At 59.0% G+C, this 22,796-nt stretch overlaps 1 protein-coding gene across 3 annotated transcripts in view; it reads right to left on the bottom strand.

The window, feature by feature from the left end:
• Positions 1-1,658: 1,658 nt before the first annotated feature.
• Positions 1,659-22,796, bottom strand: part of NOL4L (nucleolar protein 4 like) — a 129,599-nt gene continuing 108,461 nt past the window's right edge. For all 3 annotated transcript variants that reach the window (XM_060123577.1, XM_060123579.1, XM_060123578.1), the window contains 6 exons: positions 14,457-14,725; positions 11,931-12,116; positions 11,660-11,851; positions 11,334-11,456; positions 10,694-10,895; positions 1,659-6,264 (listed from right to left, as the gene is read on the bottom strand). In XM_060123577.1, the coding sequence (XP_059979560.1) occupies positions 6,044-6,264; positions 10,694-10,895; positions 11,334-11,456; positions 11,660-11,851; positions 11,931-12,116; positions 14,457-14,725 (1,193 nt within the window). In that variant the 3' untranslated portion in view covers positions 1,659-6,043. The remainder of the gene's footprint in view (positions 6,265-10,693; positions 10,896-11,333; positions 11,457-11,659; positions 11,852-11,930; positions 12,117-14,456; positions 14,726-22,796) is intronic.

Below are 22,796 nucleotides of genomic sequence, written 5' to 3'. Positions count from 1 at the left end.
GCGTCCCCTTTGATGTCGTCCTCTACACTTAACACCGGTGGTCTGGAGCTCCATTTAAAGAAGCTGGGCCGGGACCAAGCAGCCCTTCTCTGTCCACAAGCGCTTCCTCCTTGGATCCCAGTGTCCCCGCGGCTGGCTGCGGCTTCAGCTGGAGGTGAGTGCTTTCCATTGGGCCAGCGCGGACCATGTGCCGTGGGCCCGGGCTCTGGCTGTGTTGTCCCAGGTGGGGGAGTTTGTGGTCCTTCGGTGACTCTCAGCAGTGGTAGTTTTGGTGGGACAGGCACTGTCATGGCATCACTGAGGACTTGCTGCTCTGGGTCCCTACCTGCATCTGAGATGAAGTATCACCTTGTGCTTTGACTACCTGCTCCTCTTCTTACGAATCTCAGCCCCAGGGTATATAGACTCCCACGGGGCAGCGTCTTCCAACTGTTGGCCCATCTCCCTTTACCTGTGTTATATATTTGGCTACTGCACAGAATTTCATTTCAAAAAAAGATTCTTCTGCCATTACAAAAAAAACGTTTAACGACTGCCACATAGTGTGTGGGGGTGTGTGTATATACAAGCAATTGTTAATTACATTTATGTAATTAACTCAGAATTGATTTTAAACTCCTGATAATCAGGTTTGGCCCCAGTCACATTCCTGAAAGTTTTCCTCAAAGTTTAACCTAAATTGAATGCAGGATGAAAAAAAGTCTGCACACAAGTAAACGTCTTTGAAAAAAAAAAAAGCAGCCCTTTTGTTTCCTTCAAGGGGATCCCAGGTGTTGGGTTGAAAGGAGTGTCAAGTCCTGACGGTTCAGGACCAGGGATGGTGTTTCCTCGGTTTTCCCAGCCGCCTGAGTTTGGTTTCAGGTCTCAGAAGAGCTGCGCCCTGGGCGGACGGGAGTGGAAAGAGGGCGATTTGCCGGGAAACAGCTGCATTTAAGACCTTGCTTGGGCGCTGGCTGAATCCAGGCGAGGTGTGCACCCGGCGTGCCCTCTTTCTCATCTGTAAGCGGGGCCAGAGCACCTCCCTGGGAAGGCAACGGTGAGATTTCAAAATGATGTGTGCCTGTGCTGAGCACCTGACGAGAACCAGGAAAGGTCCATTTCCTTCCCTTTCTGAAGGGTGAGGCGCCAAAAAAAGTGACAAGTTCATGTGTTCAAGAAAATCTACTAAGGACCTTCTGTGTGCTAGCTTATTGGCTAGGAAAAGGTGGAATCTGGGACTTCCCTGGTGGTGCAGTGGTTAAGAATCTGCCTGCCAATGCAGGAGACACGGGGTTCGATCCCTGGTCCAGGAAGATCCCACATGCCACAGAGCAACTAAGCCCATGCGCCACGACTACTGAGCCTGTGCTCTGGAGCCCACGAGCCACAACTACTGAAGCCCGCGTGCCTAGAGCCTGTGCTCCGTGACAAGAGAAGCCACCACAGTGAGAAGCCTGTGCACCACATCGAAGAGTAGCCCCCGCTCGCTGCAACCAGAGAAAGCCCGTGGGCAGCAACAAAGACCCAACGCAGCCAAAAATAGTAAGTATATAAATAAAAAAAAAAAAAGGTGGAATCTACTGGTAGAATGGTGTCTCAGTGCCAAACTAGAGTTGGAGGGAACAGAACTGGCTGGCAGTGCTGCTGTTGAGAGGACACAGTGGAAATAAAGCATTCAGTTTGTTATTCAGTGTTTATTAAGTAGATTCAGTCTTATATATGATATACAGATTCAAAAGAAAAAGGATTCCACATACTTATGAAATCAGTGCATTTAGCAAGTAATACCATGGAGATAACAGCTCGATTAACAGCTCATTGGTCTTTTGTTAAGTGAGGGGAGAGGGAGTTGGCCTGTGCTAGTCATTCCACAAACAAAACAGAATTTAGTTGCATCACATAGAGAAGACACATTCTAAGAATTAAAATATTAAGCCACATTTACTGGAAAAACTCACTATATAGAACACAAATAATTTTTATAGAGCATTGAGGAGGAAGTCCTCACCTGCTTAGAAGAGCCACGTTAAGTTGCATAGGTGCATATCTGTAAAAATATAATTTAGAGGTGAAGCCATTGATTAAGTAATAAAGAGTCATCTTTAAAAGTTCGTGCCATCTGCTTACTGTCCGGAGCCCCCTGCCCCTCCCCAGAGGTGATGCCTCATGAATGAGCTGCCTCCAGGGGACCCTGAAGAAATGCTCATACCATCTGCATTGGTAAGTCTTAAAACTCATCTCAGGTAAGGAACTTGCGCTCTTCCCCAACGTGTCTACATTATGCCAGGGGATTGGAAACCTCTCGGGTTGTCCCTAAATCTTGGGTGGCTTGACCCTGAAGCTCCCATGAGTCAACGTGACCTTCCCATTCCCAGGCTGTCACGAGAAGAGCTATATCCACCCCCGGCTCTGCAGCCAAGTCCTACTTTCACTTTTCATGAGTCCACGCAGTCAGTGTCCCACCTGCAGCCGGTAGGAAGTCTCCCTTCTGAGCCCTGCTCCTAAATGGACCATATGACACAGGCATATGGGCCATCTGCCGCATGGAGATTTTTCTGAGCTTAGAAAAGTATTTTTCAGCAAATCTGAGTTCTGTGTGGTGTAGGTTTTTTGTTTTTGTTTTTAGGTGGAAACATAGGTAAAAAGTGAGAGGTTTTTGTTTTGTGGCTTTGCTAAGCAGATGAGCTTTGAGGTGCACCTTCCTCCTCAGGAGCGAGTCTTGCAGGACACACAGGGACCGGGGCATCTGTACATGTAAACAGTACACTTTCACTGAGTCCAAAATTAGGAGCAAAAATACAAAGGTTCACATTGGTCTTAGGTAGATACAGGCGAAAAAGGACTGAGCTGTTTAGCTCATAAACAACAAAAACAAAGTTTCTAAAGCACCACTAAATTATATAAAAATCAGACCATGGACGGATTGAAACTGGTATTCTGGTGAAATACTTTACTATCTTGTAAAAAGTTTTACAAAAAATTACAAATTAAAAGTATCAACCCTCTGAGTTCAAAGCAGCATTTTGAATATGAACTGGTAATTAATCCTATAACCACCCCTGGAGTCATAAGTGGCCCTTGGGAATAGGGATGGCTGGGTTCCACCTGTTGGTTTGAAATCTTCTGAAACTGTCCAACCCCCTGCCGGTCCCCCTCCCCCTCAACACTGTCCTTGGGTATAAACTGAGTGGTGACGGCAAAATGAGTTTTAGATGGGTTGTACTCTCACTGGTCTACCCGATGACCCACCCCTAAGACCAAATTCCCATTTCTCCTCTGATTCCAACCTTGTGGGATTAGTTAGCCCCCTGCAAAGACTCTGGAACTGATACATTCTATTCTTGCATTACCTCTTAAAAGTAGGATCCCGAATGATCCATTTGTGCCCTGAGGCCCTCCGTAAGCACTGGCTGTGGGGCAGGGCTTTGGACGCTCCCTTTCGGAGAAGCAGTCCCTGGGGTGGGCGGGGACAGCAGCGAGCTGGGTTCAGCAGAGCCAGCTCCTTGGTGCTTCTCCAAGTCAGGACGAGAGGGATGGGGTTGACGCTGCATCTTTTAAAACAAAAGCAAAACTGAACAAGTTCCCTGACTGAACTAGCTAATGGAATCCTGTTTCCACACAGTAACTTGCTCCTGATTCGGCCGTCACGAGGGCTTCACTAGGAAGGAGCCCACCCAAGAGGTGGGGTCAACGTGACGGGATCCACTGTCCTGGAGGGGCTCTGGGAGCCCCAGTGGACCTTGACCACTATCATCATTTGCTTCCTTTCTCTTTGAAGCACACTGAACCTACACTCTTATTATCGCGGTGCTAAGGCCGCTGAAGGTGGTCAGTTAGTTAGGACAAGCTTGACTCAGAAAAACACGACTTCACACTGGAGCTTATACTGAGCTTCAGATCTAATCCCTTGTGCGGGTGGTGGCGGAAGCCCCTTCCCCAGTCTTTCTCACTCCTGTGCGTTCAGAAAAGCTAACCGTTTGTGCCTGGCTTGGGTACTGCCTCCGGGAGGAGAAATGACCTGTGAAGCAGTTGATGTCGAGAATTCCAAGGCGGCGATTGTCTGTGCCAGTTTTCAACATTAAGATTTTCACAAATTGCCTGGGGTAACATTTTGCAAACGATCTACTGATTACTTTTTGTAGTATTGTTCACACACAAAAATAAATATTTACACAAATTCAAACGCCCGCGAGTAGTACTGAGCGGATGGGGGCGGGACGTGTGGACGCTGGGGGGTGGGAGCGGCCTCGGGCACTGGAGCTTGTGCTGTGCTGACGGCGGGTCCCGGGTCCCCGCCCTGGCTGGAGCCTGGGGACTGGTCAGATGGAAGGCAGAGGTGGTGTGGCTGCATGGGGTGCTGGAGGCCACTTGGGAGAGCAAAGGCCACCCGCAACCTCTCGGGGCTGGAAGCAAGCAGGGGGCAGGACCCCCTGCCCTTCAGACTTTCTGGCTCGGGGGCCCGTAGCTCAGTCGCGGATCCGAGGAGGGGGAGGCATCCACGCTGGGGCCCCCTCACCACCCCTCCTGAGGGTGGTCTGCCAGTGCCAGGAGGCAGTTGGCTGCAGAAAAGCTGGTTTGGGAAGGGGGGGGTGCCTGCTTTGGGGTCGAGCGGCTCTCGACCCTAGGGGCCCCTCGGCCCTGGCTCCCATGGGACCTCTTTGCTCTGAGGGCGGAAAGGCAACAGAGGGCTTCTGCCAGCTCCGGGCAGGGGCAGGCAGCAGAGGGCTGCTGTCATGGCTACAGAGTGTCGCATGGAGAGGCCCTGTGGGCCTTGTGAGGTCTGGGCAAATCCCTGGTTTTAGCAGCACTGGTAGGTATTGCACTGAGCAAGAGGAAGTGCCTATCGGGGAGGAAGGAAACCAGGCCAGCCTTTTCTTTTTGCCCTTTTTCACACTCCAGGGATTATGGGTTTCTTCCAGGACTGGCCCCTGCAGAAGGGCTGGTCCTAGGAGAACCCAGGTGGCTTCTCCACTTCTGCTGATGGCCTCTTTACTCCAGCCACGGGGCAGGGGACAGGAGCTGCGGTCCACCTTTGCTGACAGCCAGGGGCGCACCCTGCAGCAATGAGGGGGGTGGGGTCGGGGGCCCTGTCCGAGGGGCCAGGGCCTGTGCGGAGAAGTGTTCAGACCTGGCTCCCTGGGGGCAGGGTGAGGGCAAGGGCCCAGCTGACCGGCTGCCTGTGCCCCAGCACTCTGTCCTGTCAAGCGCTGGGGCCAGGGGCTCCTCCCTGGGCTCCATCCAGCTCCTGGCCTCCCCTCTGGACTTACCTCCCAGGCAGACACACTGGGTGGGGGAGGTGGGAGACAGCCGTTCAGAACAGGCTCAGGGCACATCCTGGAAAAGCCCACGCTGGAGTGTGAGGTAGAATACGGGTGACCGTGTGACTGGGGCGTCTGTGGGATGGGGGAGGGGGAGCCGCTTTTGTTTGTCTTTGCTCTGTAGTGGGTGTGGGTGAGGTCCTCCTGCTTGGCGGGGCTGGGCGCTCAGAGGGACAGCCAGCCCGGCGCCCCCGCTGCCCCCAGCCCTGCCGGCCCCCAGCCCGCGCCAGTGTAGTGATATGGAATGTTAGGTCACAGGGATACATCCTTCTGATCAGACAGACACAGACTGGCAATCTGTACAAACACAAAAGAATCCATTTTCAGAAAAATAAATTACTAAGGGGAGAGGAAGAAAGGGTCCACTTTGTTTTTCTCAATAAATATGCAATTCTGCTCACCTAAGACTTGAAAGGTAATTATCTGGGGGTGGGATTCTAACATCAGGGTCCACGAAGATGATTCTAAATAGAGCTGCGGCCCCAGCGCCTTGTCAGGGGGAGCCCCAGCCCTTCCAAAGCTGCCCCGTTGGCCTCTTCCAAGCAGGTCAGAGCACCCGTGTGGTGAGATTCCAAAAAAAAGTGTCCTTGTGCCCAGAGTCTCAGGCGCTTGGAGTGTGGCTAGAAACAGCTCTTCTGCATCCACCTCTTTCAAAAAACAAAAGGTACCAACTGGTGAGGCGGGAAGCCGGTCCGGGGCTGGGAGAGCCTCCTTCCCTAGGGTAGTGCACTCCACGTGCTGCTGGGTCAGTTCTGCTGTAAAATGAGGTTTTCCAGTTCATCTGCTGAGCGCAGCAGGAAGGCGGCGGACTCCCGGTAGCCGGCGATGAGCTGCCGCACGGCACTGATCTCGGTGGGGCTGAGCTGGGCGGTGGGCATGGTCCGGCTGGTGCTGTTGCTGGAGGGCGTGGGCGTGGGCGTGGTGGAGGTGTTGGAGGCCCCGCCTTTCATGCTGAGGTCCGTGGGCCCTGTGAGGAGGGGAGCCAGGGTGAGGAGGGGCACCCTTTCCCCTATCGTGGGGGCCCAAGGCCCTCGTCTGTCTCCACGGTCGTACCCCAGTGCTTAGAAGGGGGCCTGCAGACAAGACGTGGGCTTCTCTGTTAAGCCCGAGGGTGATCCTGCGTTGGGGTCGGGGGGAGGCTTTGGCCTCGGGCCGGGCAGCGCTGTGAGCCCAGCTCCCTGGCACTCATCGCACCTCGGCTGCTCTCTGAGGACAGTCAGGCAGGTCTCCGCGCTCTGGGCTCTGGGCTCCGGGGGAGGAGGCGGCCTCGAGCTGGCGGGGGAGGGGGCGGCTAAGACACTGCCGGTAGGTGGGGGTCCGACGCCCCCGAGGGGGACAGGGTGCGGAAAGCCCTGGACGGAGTCCAGAGTTGGAGCCCCAGAAGGCCAGGAAAAGCAGCACCCATGTGTGCGCCTCACGAGACAAGGAAGGGGTTTCTCAACCGCTGCCGCCGGGGAAGAGCAAGAAAGAGGCTGGCTGCCCTGGGCTGCCCTGCTTGGGCCTGGGAAAGAGGCCGGGGCTGGAGCGGCCAGATGGAGCCCGCCCTGCCGGGAGCGGCTGGAGGGGCAGGTGGAGGGAGGCGCTGGGGGCTGAGCCGCCTCCTGATGGGCTGCAGCACCTCGAAGCCCCTTGCCTTTGAGACGTTCTCTTGTGCCCAAGCGAGGTGGAAGATTAATGCTGGTGGGACGGGAGAGCGTGGGGTGGGTGTGTGAAGGTCGGAAGGTCAGACAGGACCCAGAGGGGCCCTCTGGAGAAATCACCTCCCTTTGCCCTTGAACGGTGGCAACAAAGAGGGAGCCTGCAGTCTTACCGAAACACACGGTGGGGGGGGGGGTGTGCTGGGGCCACCAGGCCTGGTCTCCTCTCCACCTTTCCCAAACGGCTCTATGGGGTGCGCTGTGGCTCTGCAGTCAGCGAGCCCGGGCCCCGCCGTGGGTGATTCCTACCTTCCCTGGGCCCCCGGCCCTCAGCTACAGCACAAGGAGACTGTTCTGGGCTGAGCCACGCCGGTGAACCCCTCGGTGCGGCTCGGCCTACGGAGGCCCACTGGGAAAGGGCTTCCAGGAGACACAGAAGCTCCCGGAATTGGAGCATTCTTTCGAGGTGTTCAGCAAGAAAACCGCCAAAGGAGAGGATCTGGCGGTGTGGGGGCGGAAGCTTGCTTGGGAGGCCTTCTGTGCCCTGCCCAGCCCCCAACCCCCATAAGCTAGGTCCGTCTCCCTGTGCCCTGCCCAGCCCCCAACCCCCATAAGCAGAGATCATCGTACAAGGGTGTGTGAGGCAGTTCTCAGTTACCAGCCAGTTTGAATCATTATTGCACCTACAGTGGCAGTAACTTTTTTTTTTTTTTGGCCGCACCATGAGTCTTGCAGGATCTCAGTTCCCTGACCAGGCGCTGAACCCAGGCCACAGCAGTGAGAGCCCAGAATCCTAACCACTAGGCCACCAGGGAACTCCCTATAGTTTTTATGCTGCTACAGAGATGGACAAGCCCTTGTCACTGGAGACATATAGACCAGAAGTAACATCTTGGGAGAAATTATGGAAACTCGACTACTGCTAAAAGGAAGCTGGGGAAGGAAGTTGGAATCTAGATGGGACAGTCTGTCACGTGGGGTTATTTCTTCTCTAATCAGAGAACAGGGACGTCGAGCAGGAGGTCCTGGGAACTGGCCTGCTAAGGAACATCCTTGGAACTGAGGGTCGAGGGAAGTCCGTTAAAATGAAACACAGGAGGAAGGAGTGGGGCTGGGAACTGCTGGGAACAGCAGCCAAGCAGGCGGCTGACCCCCACGTGGGTGCTGCTGGGATAGTCTGGGAGCAGGCAGGGGTGCCTGCGCTGGCTCCCGGCTGCGGCAGGGTTTGGTCCCCTCCAGACACTGGCTGGGGATGGCAGAGGAAGGCCGGAGCCGCCTGCCACATGGGTGTGAGCCAGCCCTGGGCTTCCTCTCTTTCCTCCCTCCGCCCCCAAGCCTTGTCCTCTTCACTCTCATGCTCAGAGCAGGCCTTCCGTCTCTTCCCCCAGGGCTCTGGTTACAGGCAGACACTCAGGTGGCCAGGTGGTTGCTAGAGGGGCCAGAGCGGGTGCGAGTTGCCCAGCACCCCAGGTAAGACAGGCAGAGCCTGAGTCTATCTGGGCTGACCTGGATCCACCCACGACCTAAGTGAGGAGCTCTGAGCTACCAACACGACTGCCCAACCAAGGTGCCAATGGACTGAACCCTCGTTTAAGGGCTGCTGCTGGGAAGGTACTGGGACTGGGACTGCCCGTGGTGTTCTTCCAACTGCTGGACCCAAACCCAGTGTTCACAGGACGCCACTGCCCCAGGCAGAAGGTCAGCGAGCAGATCTCGGCCTCCGTGACCTCACCACCCACCTCTAAGGAACCAGGGAGACTGAGGTACAGGGGCAGAGCTAGTGGCCTTTCTTGAAGCCTCTCTGGCAAGTGTGAACAGGGCGGGAGGGCGGCAGGCCTGGCCCTCAAGAGAGGCCGGAGCAGCCCTGGCAGCTGCGGCCCGAGACAGGCCCTGCTGTGTGGTACCAGGTGGGGGCCTATCACCATCGCCTGCCCCCTGGGAAGGACTCTCCCCGTGCGCAACAGGGGGGGCTCTAACTTCCTGCCCCGCACCTGTCTCCAGACCCGCTCTACCAGGGTCCCCACTCAGCAGCGCTGTCAGATAGGCTCCTTCCTGGAAGGAAAGCAGCCCGCCTGGGACAGCCATTTCACCCCTGCTGCAGCTGGCCACTCTGGCCTCAGCCTCAGGGATTAGGGCCAGGCAGCCTCTTATTTTAGGTTAAGAGGCATTAGGAAAGGATGAGAAGTTAAGCCCAGGCAGGAATCTTCCAGGGACCCGCACGTACTTGCCGGTGGTGGGGGGCAAGGTGAGCGAGGGTGTCTGGGCTTTCTGCCATGGGTAGGGACCAGCCGCCTCCATCGCTGCCCAGGAACAGTAAGGGGTCTCCCGTGGCCAAGGACAAGGGCCTGAGAGGAATTCTCAGCCAAGACCTAGAACCAGAATTCCCTGGCCTGCGGGCGGCACCTTCCTCTAACCTACTCGTCAAGCGGCAGCTTGCTGTCACCCCCAGCCTCTCCTCTCGCCTCTGAATGACCCCCGAAGCACACTGCTTCTGCCTCCTGTCCTCCCCGTTAAAATCTCACCACAAGGGCAGACAGCACGTTCATAGCCTCCTTCGGTTAAAGCCTATCCGTGGCTCCCGCTGCACACAGAACTAAACCCAGATACCTGGCTCAAGAGGCCCCGGGACCACCCCCACCGGCCCGCCAGCTCCCGCAGGCCGCCAGACTGCCCTTCACCGGGGGAACCCGCTCTTCCCCTGCCGCACCGGCCACCCAGGCCTCAGCGTGACAGGGCCTGAGGTCCGCACTCAGGGCGGCACCTAGCTCCATGGGGAGGTTTGTATCTTTTGGGGACTGTTTCTCCAATATTGGCCTGTGTTCCGTCTGCATCAGAGTCACCTGGGCAGAGTTACAGGGGGCACCTAGGGGATCACCAGCTCCTGGGGTTAGAGTGGGGGGACGGACGGCTAACCACTGCCCCAGGTGACCTAGATGGGGCCCCACAGTGCAGCAGAAAGGGCTGGGACCCTGCTCCTAGGTGAAAGAACCTTCATCTCGGGGCTTCCCTGGTGGCACAGCGGTTAAGAATCTGCCTGCCAATGCAGGGGACACGGGTTCGAGCCCTGGTCCGGGAAGATCCCACATGCCACAGAGCAACTAAGCCCGTGTGCCACAACTACCGAAGCCCGCGCGCCTAGAGCCCGTGCTCCGCAACAAGAGAAGCCACTGCAACGAAAAGCCCGCGCACCGTACCGCAACGAAGAGTAGCTCCCACTCGCCACAACTAGTGAAAGCCCGCGCGCAGCAAAGAAGACCCAATGCAGCCAAAAATAAATAAAATAAATAAATTTTTTTTAAAAACTAAGAAATGCTTTTAAAAAGAAGAACCTTCATCTCACAAGTGAGGTCCTAAGCGGTGGCCTGGAGAGGGAGGTGACCTGCCTGGGACCAAATCCTGGCTCTGCCATCAACTCTGCAAGAGCTGGGCCAGCGACTGTCTCACTGAGACTTGGTCATTTTGGGTGAGACGGGGCCTTGGCTGGGACTGCACACAGTGGCCCGTGGAGGGGGTGTGGGGCAGCGGCAGGGGACCAGGGAGAGGCCCAACAAGCCTCCGGGGAGGCAAGAAAGGAGTGGAACGCTGTTCCTGTTAACCTTGCCTTCCAAGCTAAGGACTGGCTAAGATTATGAGATGGGGAGGGTCCCTGTGCCAAGAAGGAGTCACTTTCCCGGCCGCCTCTGCTGCTTCCTCGCCTGCCCCGCCCCCTTCCCAAGGCAGCTGGTCAGGGAGCCGCAGAGCCTGGTGTCCCACACTCACCATTACTGTGATTTCCTGTTTGGAGGGAGGCAGGGGGCTGCAGGTTGCTGCCCAAGGCCCCGTAACCACGGTAACTGTAGTTCAGGCCACCGTTGACGTACACAGGGTCCTGGGAGTAGGAGGAGGCTGGCAGTGAGTAGGTGGAGTGGGGGATGGCTGCGGAGTCCCGGGAGTGCTGCTTGTCCAGGGCTATGGGCTCGTCCTGCAGAGCGGGAGGGAGGCGCTGGGGAACCACAGGGGCAGCAAGCCCTGACCACGGTCCCTGGACGGGGGTGGGTGGTGGCCCCAGATTTGCCGGGACCCGGCGCGGGACCTGCAGGACTCTGCCTCTCCCCCTGGCTGCCTTGCCCAGGGCCTCCCCCAGCCCCCCATGTGCTCATCTATCTTCAGGGCAGATTTCATCTGTTCCTGCCCGGCTGAAGACACTCTCAGGGCTCGGGATGAAGTCCAGACTCCCTTCCTAGGTCCACAAGGCCTCTGTGTCTGGGCTCCTCTGACTTCCCCCCGCCGCCCCCCTCCCCCCAGCATCTCCATCTCCCATCTGAGGACGCCCTCCCTGCTCCCTCTGCACCCGGGGGCCGTGGCAGTATCTGCGGCATGGCTGAGGACACCCTCCCAGTGGCTGGCAGCGAGCAGGCACCTGAGAGGACGGGTAGATCTCCAGGCGCATCCTTTTGGCTGCTTTTCTCGTCTCGCTCTCACAGGCAGCTGCCAGGATGTTTTCTGCCATGGCCGAGGTCAGGTGGGGAGGTGTGGGTCTGGTCTGCAGGCAGAATGGGGATGGAGCCAGTGTTAGGGCACAGGGACCCTGCCCTAGAGGTGGGCAGGGTGGCACTGGGCTTTGGGCTCCTCTGTGAACGAGGGGCCACAATGCCTGCTTCCAGGGGTATTGGGAGGGCTGTGGGAAAAGCGCCCAGGAGGCCGGGAGGGTGCGGGGAGCCTGGGACTGGTAGGCCTGGGGCTCACCATCTCCATGCCGTTCTTCTTCATGCGCCGGCAGGACTTGAGGTACGTGCGGATGCGCTTGCGGGCCCGCTCCTGGAACTCAGGGAACTGCCGGCTGCAGGACTCGATGATGGCCTGGATTTTCTCCTTGGGCTGCTTGGAGATGGGCACCATGCGGTCCAGGTTCTCGTCCACAAAGAGACGCACAAACATCTGCAGGAGACACAGGCTGTGGGAAGGGCTGGCCTGGCTGAGCCCCCGCCCCAGCCAGCCATCCCGGGCGGGCGCTCACGTTGAAGGCCTTGAGGCGCTCAGGGTCCATGCCCTCGGAGTCATTCATCTTGTCATTGTCCTCATGGTCGTCGTGGTCATCGTCGTCGTCATCTGCTGTGGGGGCCCGGCCCACCGTCAGGTCCTCAGGGCAGCCACTGACCTCGGTTTTGATGGAGTCATAGCTCCCTGAGCTGTAGGGGGGGGACTGAGAGAGGGCGGGGTGGGGGCAGAGGGTCAGGCCGCGGTGAGTGTGCGGGCAGGCGCGGCGAGCACACCCAGATGCCATGTGAGCCACGCTGCAAGGCCCTGAGCAAGTCACTCTCCTGCTCCTTTCCCCTGTGACACGGGGACAGCGATGCTGCCGCCCCTCCCTGGGCGGCGTAGGAGGGACTGCCCACAACCACACGTGCAGAGGCCTGGCGCCCCGGAGGAGTTCAGTGGAGGGGGTAGTGGTTTACTCGGCAGCAGTGCCCACGCCAGGCTGTGCCTCATCGCACGAGGGAAAGGCAAACACAGAAAGGGCTCCTTCCCGCCACCAGCCAGCCTCTCCTGCTTGTGCCAAGATCTGTTCTGGCTTTGGGGTTTCCCTCCCTGGTCTCCAAGGGGCTGCAACCTTGAGTTGACAACCGAGCTGTCACAAAAGCAGTGAGTGTGCTGTCTGTCGGGGATGAGGAACAGATGGGCTGGGAAAGAACCAGCCAAAGAGACAGGCCCATCAGGCAAAAGGGCATCCCCGCAGCTCCCAGGCTGGGCTTCTCCTGTCTGCCACCACCCCTGGAAGTCACCGTGAGCCCTGATGCAGAGCGTGTGTAGAAAGGGGAGAGGGAACCAGGCACAGCCCCTTGTCCTGCAGTAGAGAAGGGACCCACGCCCTGAGCCCCTCTTGGAGCAAGACCCTTCCCCAGCTCTCCTGGGAATGCACTTCCCCACTCTCCTCTCTGCTTTTTCCATCCTCTTCATCCTTTACTGCTCAGTTCCCATCCGGTCTCCTGCCCCCTGCTGCACGTACTCTGGGAAGGCTCCCCGAGGACCACTGTCATTTGCCTTTTAGAAAGTTTGCGGCTTTGTCCAGTCCTGACTTCACTCAGTGGTACCCTGACTAGCAGTGTCCTGGAGACACAGTCCCTGCCCTCAAGGAGGTGGGCATCTAGTAGGCAGTCAGGCCCAGGAAACAAACAGCCGTGGATCACACCCTGCAACGTGGCCACATAGTGGCCCAGACGGCATACAGCTCTTGCTGACAAACGTATAAAGACAGACACTGATTGGTGCCCTGTCCCACGGTAGCTGCCACCACCAGCCTCCATGTGACCACACCCACCGGGGTCAGCCCTCCCAGGGTCCCTGGCCTCGTGCCCATCTCTTGATCCACACATAGAAGGGGAAAGGACACCCAGGTTCTCTGGCCTCCCACTGGGCTGTGTCAGACTCGCGACGGAGGGTCAAAGGCGCCTTGGGCAAGTCACATTCCCAGGTGCTCTTTGGCCAATCCTCTGCCAGCGTCAGAGGAGACAGAAGAACTATCGGTGGCACTCGTGTTCCCGTCTCACTTCCGTGGTCCACACATGTGGCCTGAGGCCACGGTGGCAAACTCAACCCCTCTGGCTCTCTGCCTGCTGAGGCAGCAGCTGTGCCTGCCCCTGGGACCCAGTCAAAGAAGGGAAGACAGTGCTTTGGCCAGTACCTGTCCCTCAGCCTGGGCTCAGACACACAGCGACGACTGAACACCGTTCATTTGTACAGAACCTTCCCACGAGACACGTCACTGGAAGCCAGCACTGGCACCCACCCCACACCCTCTGCAGAAGAGAAAACAGGCCCTGGGAGGGGAAGGAACCTGTGCAGGGGCCCGTAGCTGCAGCCCAGGAGTGTAGGGCTCTGAGAAGGCACCTCTGGCCCCCCTAGCCTGGGCAGAAGAAAACACCCCCCGGGAGAGCTCCCGCCCCCGGTGCCGCACTGCACTGCTGCAGAAGACCTCCGTGGCCCGGAGATGGCTTTCGGAAGCAACAGGGGAGGGGTAGGGGAGCGCCAAACGGTGGGGCACCTGTCCGCCCCCCATTAGCCTGGCCTATTGAGTTTCACACATCCACATCCCTGGGGCCACAAACAAAGGCCTCACCTTTTTTCTGCACCATCTGTAGAATGGGGACAGGCATGCAGAGTAGCGAGAAAACATGAGGCCTTGGGCCTCTGTGCTGAATGCAGCCCACTTGCTGCTGCTCCTCACAGCAGACTGTTTTGGAGGCAGAGGGGGCCAGGCCACACGTCACCCACCACGTCCACCAAGGCAGAGGCCAACAACCCCACTTCACAGATGGGGGTGGAGGCTGAGAGAAGTGAGGGCCTTGCTCGAGGTCAACTGAGCGGTCTCCCATTCCAGAGCCTCCCCAGGACAATAAGAGCAGAGCAGCCACGGCTACCACCCTGACTTGGTATCACAACCCCAGTACGCGTGATTTCACATCAGCCCCACACAGCCCTGCCGTGTATGGGCGCGGCAGAGGCTCCCAGTTCCGGCGGGCCAGCAGCCCGCAGCCCCACACACCTCGGGGGTGGTCTTCACCCCGTACTTGACGCGGCTCCGCAGTCCATCGGCGTCGGAGGGGTAGGAGGGCGTGCCGAGCGCTGAGCCCTGCGGGAGCTTGTCGCACAGGTTGATGGGCTGATCCTCGGCGGTGGCGGTGAAGTCCACGGGGGCCACGGTGCCGTTGCCATTCATCTCGGGGAAGGCGGGGTCTCCCTGTGTGCTGCTCGAGGTGGACGGGTTCAGGGTGGAGGAGCCATTGCCGCTGCCGCTCTCGGAGGAGGAGTCGTCTGAAACGAGAGGCCTGGGTGTGAGGCTCCACCGCAGCACCCGCTGGCCCCTAAGACCCCCCTCCCCCCAGGTACGTGGCCACGGCAGCCACAGGGGGTACTTGCCCTGTGCTGTCCTCGCGAGCATCCCTGGGCAGGAGGCGAGTGAGCGCTGCCGTCCCCGCTGGGGGCGCCAAGAGGCTGGCCTTGCCCCAGCCTGAGGTGGGGGCAGGGTCCCTCTGCCAGCAACTGGGGCCATCAGGGCGGAGCGGCCATGGAGCATGCCTCCTGCCCTCCACCCCACAAAAGCCTTATCCAGCTTCGGGGGCCAGGGAGTGAGTGGCTGCAGCCTCAAGTGTGACCTGCCTGCCGCAGGTCCAGAGGTCCTCGGACATGCCAGGGGCTGCATGGGGCCTGGCCAGTGCCCCACTCTTCCTCCAGATCACCACTGCCTTGCCCCTTTACACCCTCTCCCCACAGGACCCCTTCCCCACAGCAGACCCTCGAACTTCTCCATCCTCTGCCTGAGGAAGGTTGGCTCCACTGTGACACCCCTGCCCCTTAGTCACTCCCTCCAGCAAAAACGCCCAGGCCAAGCCTGTGCAGACAGAGATCTGCCCTTGGTGCACGGCCACATGGCACTGAACACCCAGAGCCAGGGCTGCGGGTGCATCCCTGGCACCTCCTGGGCCATCCCTGCTTTCCTGAAGTGACAGCCCAACAAAGCCCTGTGGAGGGCGCCCCCTGCTGCAGACAGCGCGGCATTGCTGGGGGACCTAGGAGGACAAACTTTTAACTAGGGGGTTAGACACTTCAGATAAATTCCAGGCCCCTTTTCCCCACCCTGCCCCAGCCTCCTGCTTGATCAGCTGAGAAGGCAGAGGCCCAAGCTACGCTCAAGCTCCCGGGGTCACTGTCAGGTGAGTACCGCGTGGTTCCTGGTGGCGCCCAGGTGCCCAAGCGGCTCTGCACCTGTAACCAGTGGGTGGGGGAGGGGCGGCCACTGTGAGCCCTGACCGCCTCCCAGGCCACCCCCTCCCCCAGGCCAGGGTCGCGCACGACCCCACCCCCACCCTCCCAGCCGGCAGATTATGAAGATTTAGTTCCTGGTGCTGGGCACTGGGCACGCGCACCTCCGAGCGTCCCCATGGTGACCAAGCGGCTCTAGCTCGCCAACCAATCACTGGCCTCCCGGCTGCCCAGGGGCGGGGCCGGGCTGCCCATCAAGCAGCCAGGGCCCAGGGCAGAGGGGGATGGGAAAGGCCTTCGCGCCATGGCACCCCTCCCCCTCGGCTGCCGCAGGTCCCCTGGGCCAGGATGCCCCTCCTGCCCCTCTTCCTCTGGGCAGTCACTGCTCTCTCCATCCTCCTGCAGGGCAGCTCCAGGCTCTACACAAAGCCACCCCAAAGATCCCCCACGCCTTGCTCAGCTACATCCCACAGTCCCCGGGCTAGCCGCCCTGCTACGTCTGGAACCTCACTGCCCATCCCCTCCTCCTCAATCACAGATGGGTCTGGTTTTCTTCTGGCAGTGTCTCCAGCGACCAACCTAGACATTTGTAGAGTGAGTAGTATTTACTGAGCACCTACTGCGTGCTGGCTCTGTCCCAGGCTGAGAAACAAAGTAGTGACTATGACCCAGATGCCAGCCCTCCTGGGGGGACAGACGCACATTACTGAAACACACAGAGAGTGAATGGGCCACCGACTTGCCAAACCACATCCAACCCACCCCCACCCCATCCAGCCTCCTTGGCCGACCTCCCCCTTCAGCACCCCAGCTCCCCTCGGTCACCCCACCCTTTCCCAGCACCAGTCTAATGATCACTCCCCTGTTCCCTAACCTTCCTGCTCCCCACAGCCTGCCCAAGAAGAGTCGGCAGGAGTGCCGGGTGTGTTCTCGGTCCCACGATCTCTGCAGCCTCCCCCAGCCCAGGTCCCACTATCCTGGGCCACTTCTGAAGCCTCACACCTCCAGGCCTCTGCTTGGGCTCTGCTGCCTGCCTGCCACGTTGCTTCCAGCTCAGTAAATGTCAGTCCACCTTCAAGACCTGGCTCAACGCTACCTTCTCAGAGCAGGCCTCCTTCCTCCGCTGTCCCTAGGAAGGAGGTACTCAGAGCTCCGAGCCCAGCCTGGTACCCATCCTTCCGAGGGATACTTCATGCCTCCTTCAGCGGCTCAGGGTCAGTCCTGAGAGCTGCCTACCTCCCCACCAGGGCTGGGCCCGTTGCCAGAGAAGCCCCAGCACCCGGGATTCAGAAGTCTCTGCCAGGGTCAAGGAGCTGAAGGGCAAGGATTGACACCCATCCTGGCCAACGTCTGAGCTCCTCTGAGCTCTGGCCGGTGCCCATTCTTAGCTCACCTTGCAGGTGTGACTTCACATCCTGGCACCACCCCCAAAAGGCCACTTGCTTGACCTCAGAGGGCCTTGTCTTCCTCCTCTGGAAGGAGGGGTTGCTAGGAGGGTCAATGGGCACCACACCAAGCACAGAGAGAGCCAATTGTCACTACGCTCAGCACGGGCGTCAGGCCAACGGCCTCCTGCAGCATCACACCAGGAACGGGCCCAGAGGTGGCACCCTGACTGCCTGCCTCCTGGCCAGATTCCCTCCAGGGAGGATGGACCCTCTTGCCCTGTGCATCTCCAGGCATGAGCACGAAGGAGGCTCGGGTGCTGTGAGGACACACGCGCGTGGGTGTGTGTGTGCACGGGTGCGTGTGTGTGCGCGCGTGTGCGTGTGTGTGTGTTCTCAGGGCCCTCCAGCTCAGGAGCCCAGGGTGCTGGCCCAGACTCTTGAGCTGCCAACACCCTCACCCCAGGGCTGTGCACCTCAGGCACTGGCTCCAATGGTGGCACGGCCCCTCCGAGTAGGCAGATGCCGCCTGAGTCTGATAGGGGAAGTGGCTGGGCAGATGAGACCCATGAGGCCAGGAGCCCTGACCCCCTGTAGCTGTGCATTCCAAGTTTTTAGAAGAAACTGGAAATATGCACCATTATGTAAATGTCCAGATTTTTAAATACTGGTGACTGACTTACATTGTTCACATTTTGAAAAACCTTACTGGACACACGGACAAACAAAACGTGGTCTATCTATGCAATGAAATACTATTCAGCCATAAAAAGTAATGAAACTCTGATACATGCTATAACACGGATGAACTGTGGAAACGTTACGCTAAGTGAAATAAGTCAGAAGCAACAGGACGGATACTGAATGAGGACACTTACATGCAATATCTAGAACAGTCATGTTCAGAGGGGCTGAAAGTATATGAGGGGACACCAGGGACTGGGGGAGGGCGGAATGGGGAGTTATTGCTTAATGGTTACAGAGTTTCTGTTTAGAGTAATGAAAACTCTGTTTTGGAAATAACGTGTGCTGGTTGCACAACACTGTCAATGTACCGCTGCCGCGTTGTACACTTAAAAATGGTTAAACGGCAAATTTTATGTTTTACAAAATTTTTCACCACAAAAAATTCCCCCAAAACAAAACAAAACAAAGCAAAAGTCCTTGAGTAGGCCAGCGGGCTCCAGTTTACAAGCTCCATTTGCTGCCGCCGCATGTCTCCACGGGCCAAGCCTCTCGCGCCTCCACTCTGCATCTGGGGTCAGGGAGACCCAGTGACACACACAGAGCCCTCCTCTGGGGCATAGGTGAGTCACAAGTGCCTCCCCCCGCCCCCAACATGCCGCCCTTAACCTGCTCATGGGCTGCCTGCAACCTGGGGTCCACTTCCAGCCGACGAGGGAGGCCATGGGCTTTAGGCAGAATGCAGCGGGGCTGTGTATCCTTGAAGACACCCCTTCACCTCCTTTCAAAGTGGGTGCCATGTCAGTAGACAGCACCCGGCACAAAGCACCCCGATTCCCTGCCCCCGCCCAGGCCTTCTCATTTTGTAACGCACGTGCTTCCCGAGCGTGGCTTTTCCAGGCTGGACTGTGGGCTTCCGGGGGCCCCGTGGAGCCCAGCTCGGTGCCAAATCTGAGGTGGGCACGGTAAAGGGAGGTGGGAGAGGGACAGGGCCGGGAAGATGCTGTTCCTGCCCTCGTCCCTTCCTTTCTCGAACACTTACTGGGTGTCAGGCCTGTGTGGGGCACTGGGGACACTGAGGTGAAAAGATGGGGGTGGTCACTGTCCTGGAGCTCATGCTCTAGGGAGCAAAAAACCAAACATAAGGTTCTAGAGGACGCTGGGCTCTGGAGAGAGCCTTGGAGTTTCTCGCCCCTCCTGTCCCCCCACCTCCCCCTGCAACCCCTTCCTCCTCTGGGAAGCCCCCTCTGACTGCAGCGGCCATCGAGGCCCCAGTTCTGGACCACCCGCTGCGGGTCTCACCCCAGGGAGGGTGGAGCTAGGGTGGCTGCTAGGCAGGTGGGAGGCAGGGCAGGCTTTCTGGGAGAAGCCTCCAAGGAAAATGCTGAGAAAGCCCTGGGGCAAGGGCTGAAGCCCCCTGACCAAAGCAGGGCAGAGGGCTGCTGAGGAGAAGAAAAGCAGCTGCATCTGTCCAGAGGCCCCGAGGCAGCGGCTGCATCTGTCCAGAGGCCCCCGAGGCAGTGGTGATGACCCGGCCCCAGTCCACGGACTGAGTTCAAACCCCCAAGTTGAAGCCAAACTCTCCCCAGGCCCACTGGGCCCTGCTGGCAGCCCCCCACCCCCGCTGTCACCCGCTCTGGCTGTGTGCCCTGGCCTCTGCCCTTGTTCCCTCTTCTCGGGACACTCCGAGTTCCCTTCCCTCCAGGGCTTTGCTGAAAGGTCACCTTCTCAGTAAGACCTCCCTGCCCCCACTCTGACACACTGACCCCTTTACCCGTTTTTTTCAGAGTGTTTATCACCTTCTCACATATGATGTCTATGGTCTGTGCCCAGCGCCCCGGTAAGCTGCCCCGGATCGTTCCTGCCTCTCCAGAAACCACACCCCTTCCTCTGGTGAGGGCACCCCGAGTCTTCCAGGGTAAGCATGTGTCCCAGGCCCGGCCAGTCAGCACAGCCCATCACAGCGATCCCTGGTGGGCATGTGACCAAGCTCGACCCATGAAAGTCAGTCCAGGGGCTTTTGCAGAAACAACGGGGGAGAAGTACCCTCCCCTCACCACAGGGGCCGCTGAGCCCACTCAGCAGGGAGGCCCTCACCCGGAAGGCAGGGCTGACAAGCTGGCACAGACGAATCCCCCCTAAATCCGTCCGTGCCCAAAGCCAAAGAAGGCCCTAGACTTTCTGGTTACAGGAGCCAATGATTTCCTTAACCGCTAAAGCTGGCCGGAGGCAGGTTGCATCACGTGTGCCTGGTTTGGTCTCTGAGTAATCCACGGTCCTGCCCCCGGGAGCGCCCGAGGGAACGCAGCCTCCACTGGCCCTCTCCTCACTGTGGGCCACCCCAACCCCAGGAGGGGCTGGCTGCAGGGCCCGCCCTCCCCCAGCGCCCGGCACAGCCCTGGCCCAGAGACCTGCCTGTCACCGTGTGGGCAAAGAAGAAAGAGGGAGAAACATCGACATCCCAGGCTGGGGCACGCTGGGCTCTGATCCATTCCTAGTTCTTTCCTCCTTCCGACCCTCTCCAAAAAAATGCGATTTAAGGGAGTCACGCCCGCAAACCCATGCCCGAGGAGCAGGGCCGGGGGAGCAGGTGCGCGGCCTCGCCGTCTCCCGACCTTGGGTACAGCCTGCCTCCCTGGCTCCTCTTATCTGCAGTCTAGGGAGTTGCCGCTGACGCCCTCTTGGGCTCTGACACTTTATGACCCTGTGAAAGAACCCAGCTGGCCCCATGGGCACCAAGGGCCCAGTACACGGAGTGCGGGAGTTGGGCCTGCCGGGGGTGCAGGCCTCCAGGCACGGGACACGGAGCTGCAAGTGACCCTCTTGTCTCCACCTGGTCCTTATCTGTGCAGCCGTGCCAGGAGGCCCCTCCAGGGTGGGCACCCCACCCACGGCCGGCCAGCCGGAGCCCCGAACAATGCCAGCAGGACAGGATGGCTCCCAGCCTGTGACTGCAGTGACAGGGACAAGTGCAGTGCGGGGCCACAGGGAAGCGGCGGGAATGCACCCCTCCCGAGCATTTCCACAAAACCAGGCCTCCCTGGCTCCGGCGAAGGGCAGCTCCCCGGTCTGGGCAGGACACAGGGCCCACCACCTGTGCCCGGAATGCCTATGGGCAGGGGAGGACTGCGTGCCCATCTATGTAACGTGGGGCAATGCGCTGCTATTCAAATGAGGGAATTAGTGATGAATGGGGGAAATTGTTCCTCCTTCTGTCCAGTCTCCAGAAGGAGACAAAAACCCCTTTTACCTCGGCAAACAATGCCCTTATGTGGGCGCCAGCACCCCGCAGTCCGCACAAGCCCGGCTCTGTGCGAGCCGCCAATCGCCACACCAGGCTCTGGGGCCACAGCCGGTGGCGCCCTCTCCCAGGGGCGACCCTCACAGGCTCCCGAGGAGGGCTGGGCAAGAGCGCGAAGGTCCACCGGCCCTGGGACCACAGGCCGGGCCCCACCAGCCCAGAGTGCCCACCGCAGGCTGCCCGCTGTGGCCAGAGGTGCGGCTGGGCTGCCGCAGGAAGCGCCCCCTCCTGGCGGGCTTCCAGGCAGGGGAGAGGAGGGGGCGTCGATAATTCACACACACAGGACACGGCCCGGAGGAGGCGGGGAGGGGAGAGCAGGAGCCGCAGCCCCACCGCGGCCCGGCGGCCCCCAGGATGTGGAAGAGCCAGCCCCGCCTCCCCCCTGCCACGTGGCTTCGGGCTGCAGTCCGGGGGCCCTGACTCTGCTCTGAATTTGGGGTGCGCGCCTCGCCAGGGCCGGCCTCCGCTCTGACAAAGGCCAGTGGCCAGGCTGTGTTGACATGATGCCTAGTTCCCAGGAGCACCCGGCTCCTGGCAGGCTCACCCGGCTCTTCCTCCCGGAAGAGGGCCCTGGGGTCAAACGGGGGACACCGAGGAGTTGGGTGAGGCGGCGTCCCTGGGACCCCACCATCCTGGGCGGTGGGGCCACGCCGGGCATCTGCCCCACAGTCTGCCTTTGGACCCCGCTGCCCGCCTAGCTGCCCCTCCTGAGCGCTACCCCGCTCCATCCCTGTGGCTCCCAAGGCCTGGCCCGGCCCCTGCTCCCCATCCCAGCTCCACTCCTGCCCCCGACACCCCCAGCACCTCTACTGCACAGCATCCACCTTCCTGCACTTTTATGACTCATTCCTGAAGGTGGCATCAACACCTGAGCCCTCAGAGTCCAGAGCGGCGCTGTCCAACAGAAACGTAACGCGAGCCACCTACGGAATTGTCAGTTTTCTAGTAGCCGCGTTAAAAAACGTAAAAAACAAAAAACAAGTGGAATGAATTTTAATAAACTACTTTATTTAACCCAATATATCCAAAATATGATCATTTCAACTAATAATTAATTCCGTGTTAAATGTGAGATACCTCACATCCTTTTTTCATACAAAGCCTTTGAAACTCAGTGTGTATTTTACACGGTACACCTCAATTTGCACGAGCCCTTTTCCATAGCGGTCTGTGGCTCCCATGTTAGCACAGACCCAGATTTTTGTGACTTCCCTCTAAAACTGAAATCATTCTGCTCAGTGCAGGGACCCTGGGGTCTCAGCCCCTAGAGAGGTGTCCAAGTTGCAGATGAGAGTTGGGGTCTTGGGGCAGGTGGCCTGAGCAGGGCTGGTGGCGGGGCACTGGGGGCAGGCGCCGCCTTCGGTGGGGGTGGACACCAAGTATGTGGCAGGCGCCAGGCAGACTCATCGTGCCTGATTTGCACAACCAACCCCCGGAACAGACATCAGGAAGGAACCAGAGGATCCCAGAGGGAGGTCATCGGCTGTCACACAGTGTGAATGGAAGAGCACCGATGAGCCCCAGTGCTGCCTGATTCCCCGAAGCACCCACCCCTCGTGCTCTTTCCTCTCTTGGCCTCGATTTGCCCATCTGTACTATGGGACAGCCCCCACCCCTGCCACTGTCCCACTTTCTGCCGGCCCTCCCCAACATATCCTGGCCCAATGTGCCCCGGGGGAAGACACTCCCAATATGGACTGCCTGGGTCTTTGTCTTCCCAGGCCCGACAGTCTCCCTGGCCCCACCCTCAAGG

Source organism: Lagenorhynchus albirostris, chromosome 15, assembly GCF_949774975.1.
Source record: "Lagenorhynchus albirostris chromosome 15, mLagAlb1.1, whole genome shotgun sequence".
Classification (NCBI taxonomy): Eukaryota; Metazoa; Chordata; class Mammalia; order Artiodactyla; family Delphinidae; genus Lagenorhynchus; species Lagenorhynchus albirostris.
The sequence above is the reverse complement of the archived record's forward strand: the minus strand, read 5'-3'. Positions and strand labels throughout refer to the sequence as shown.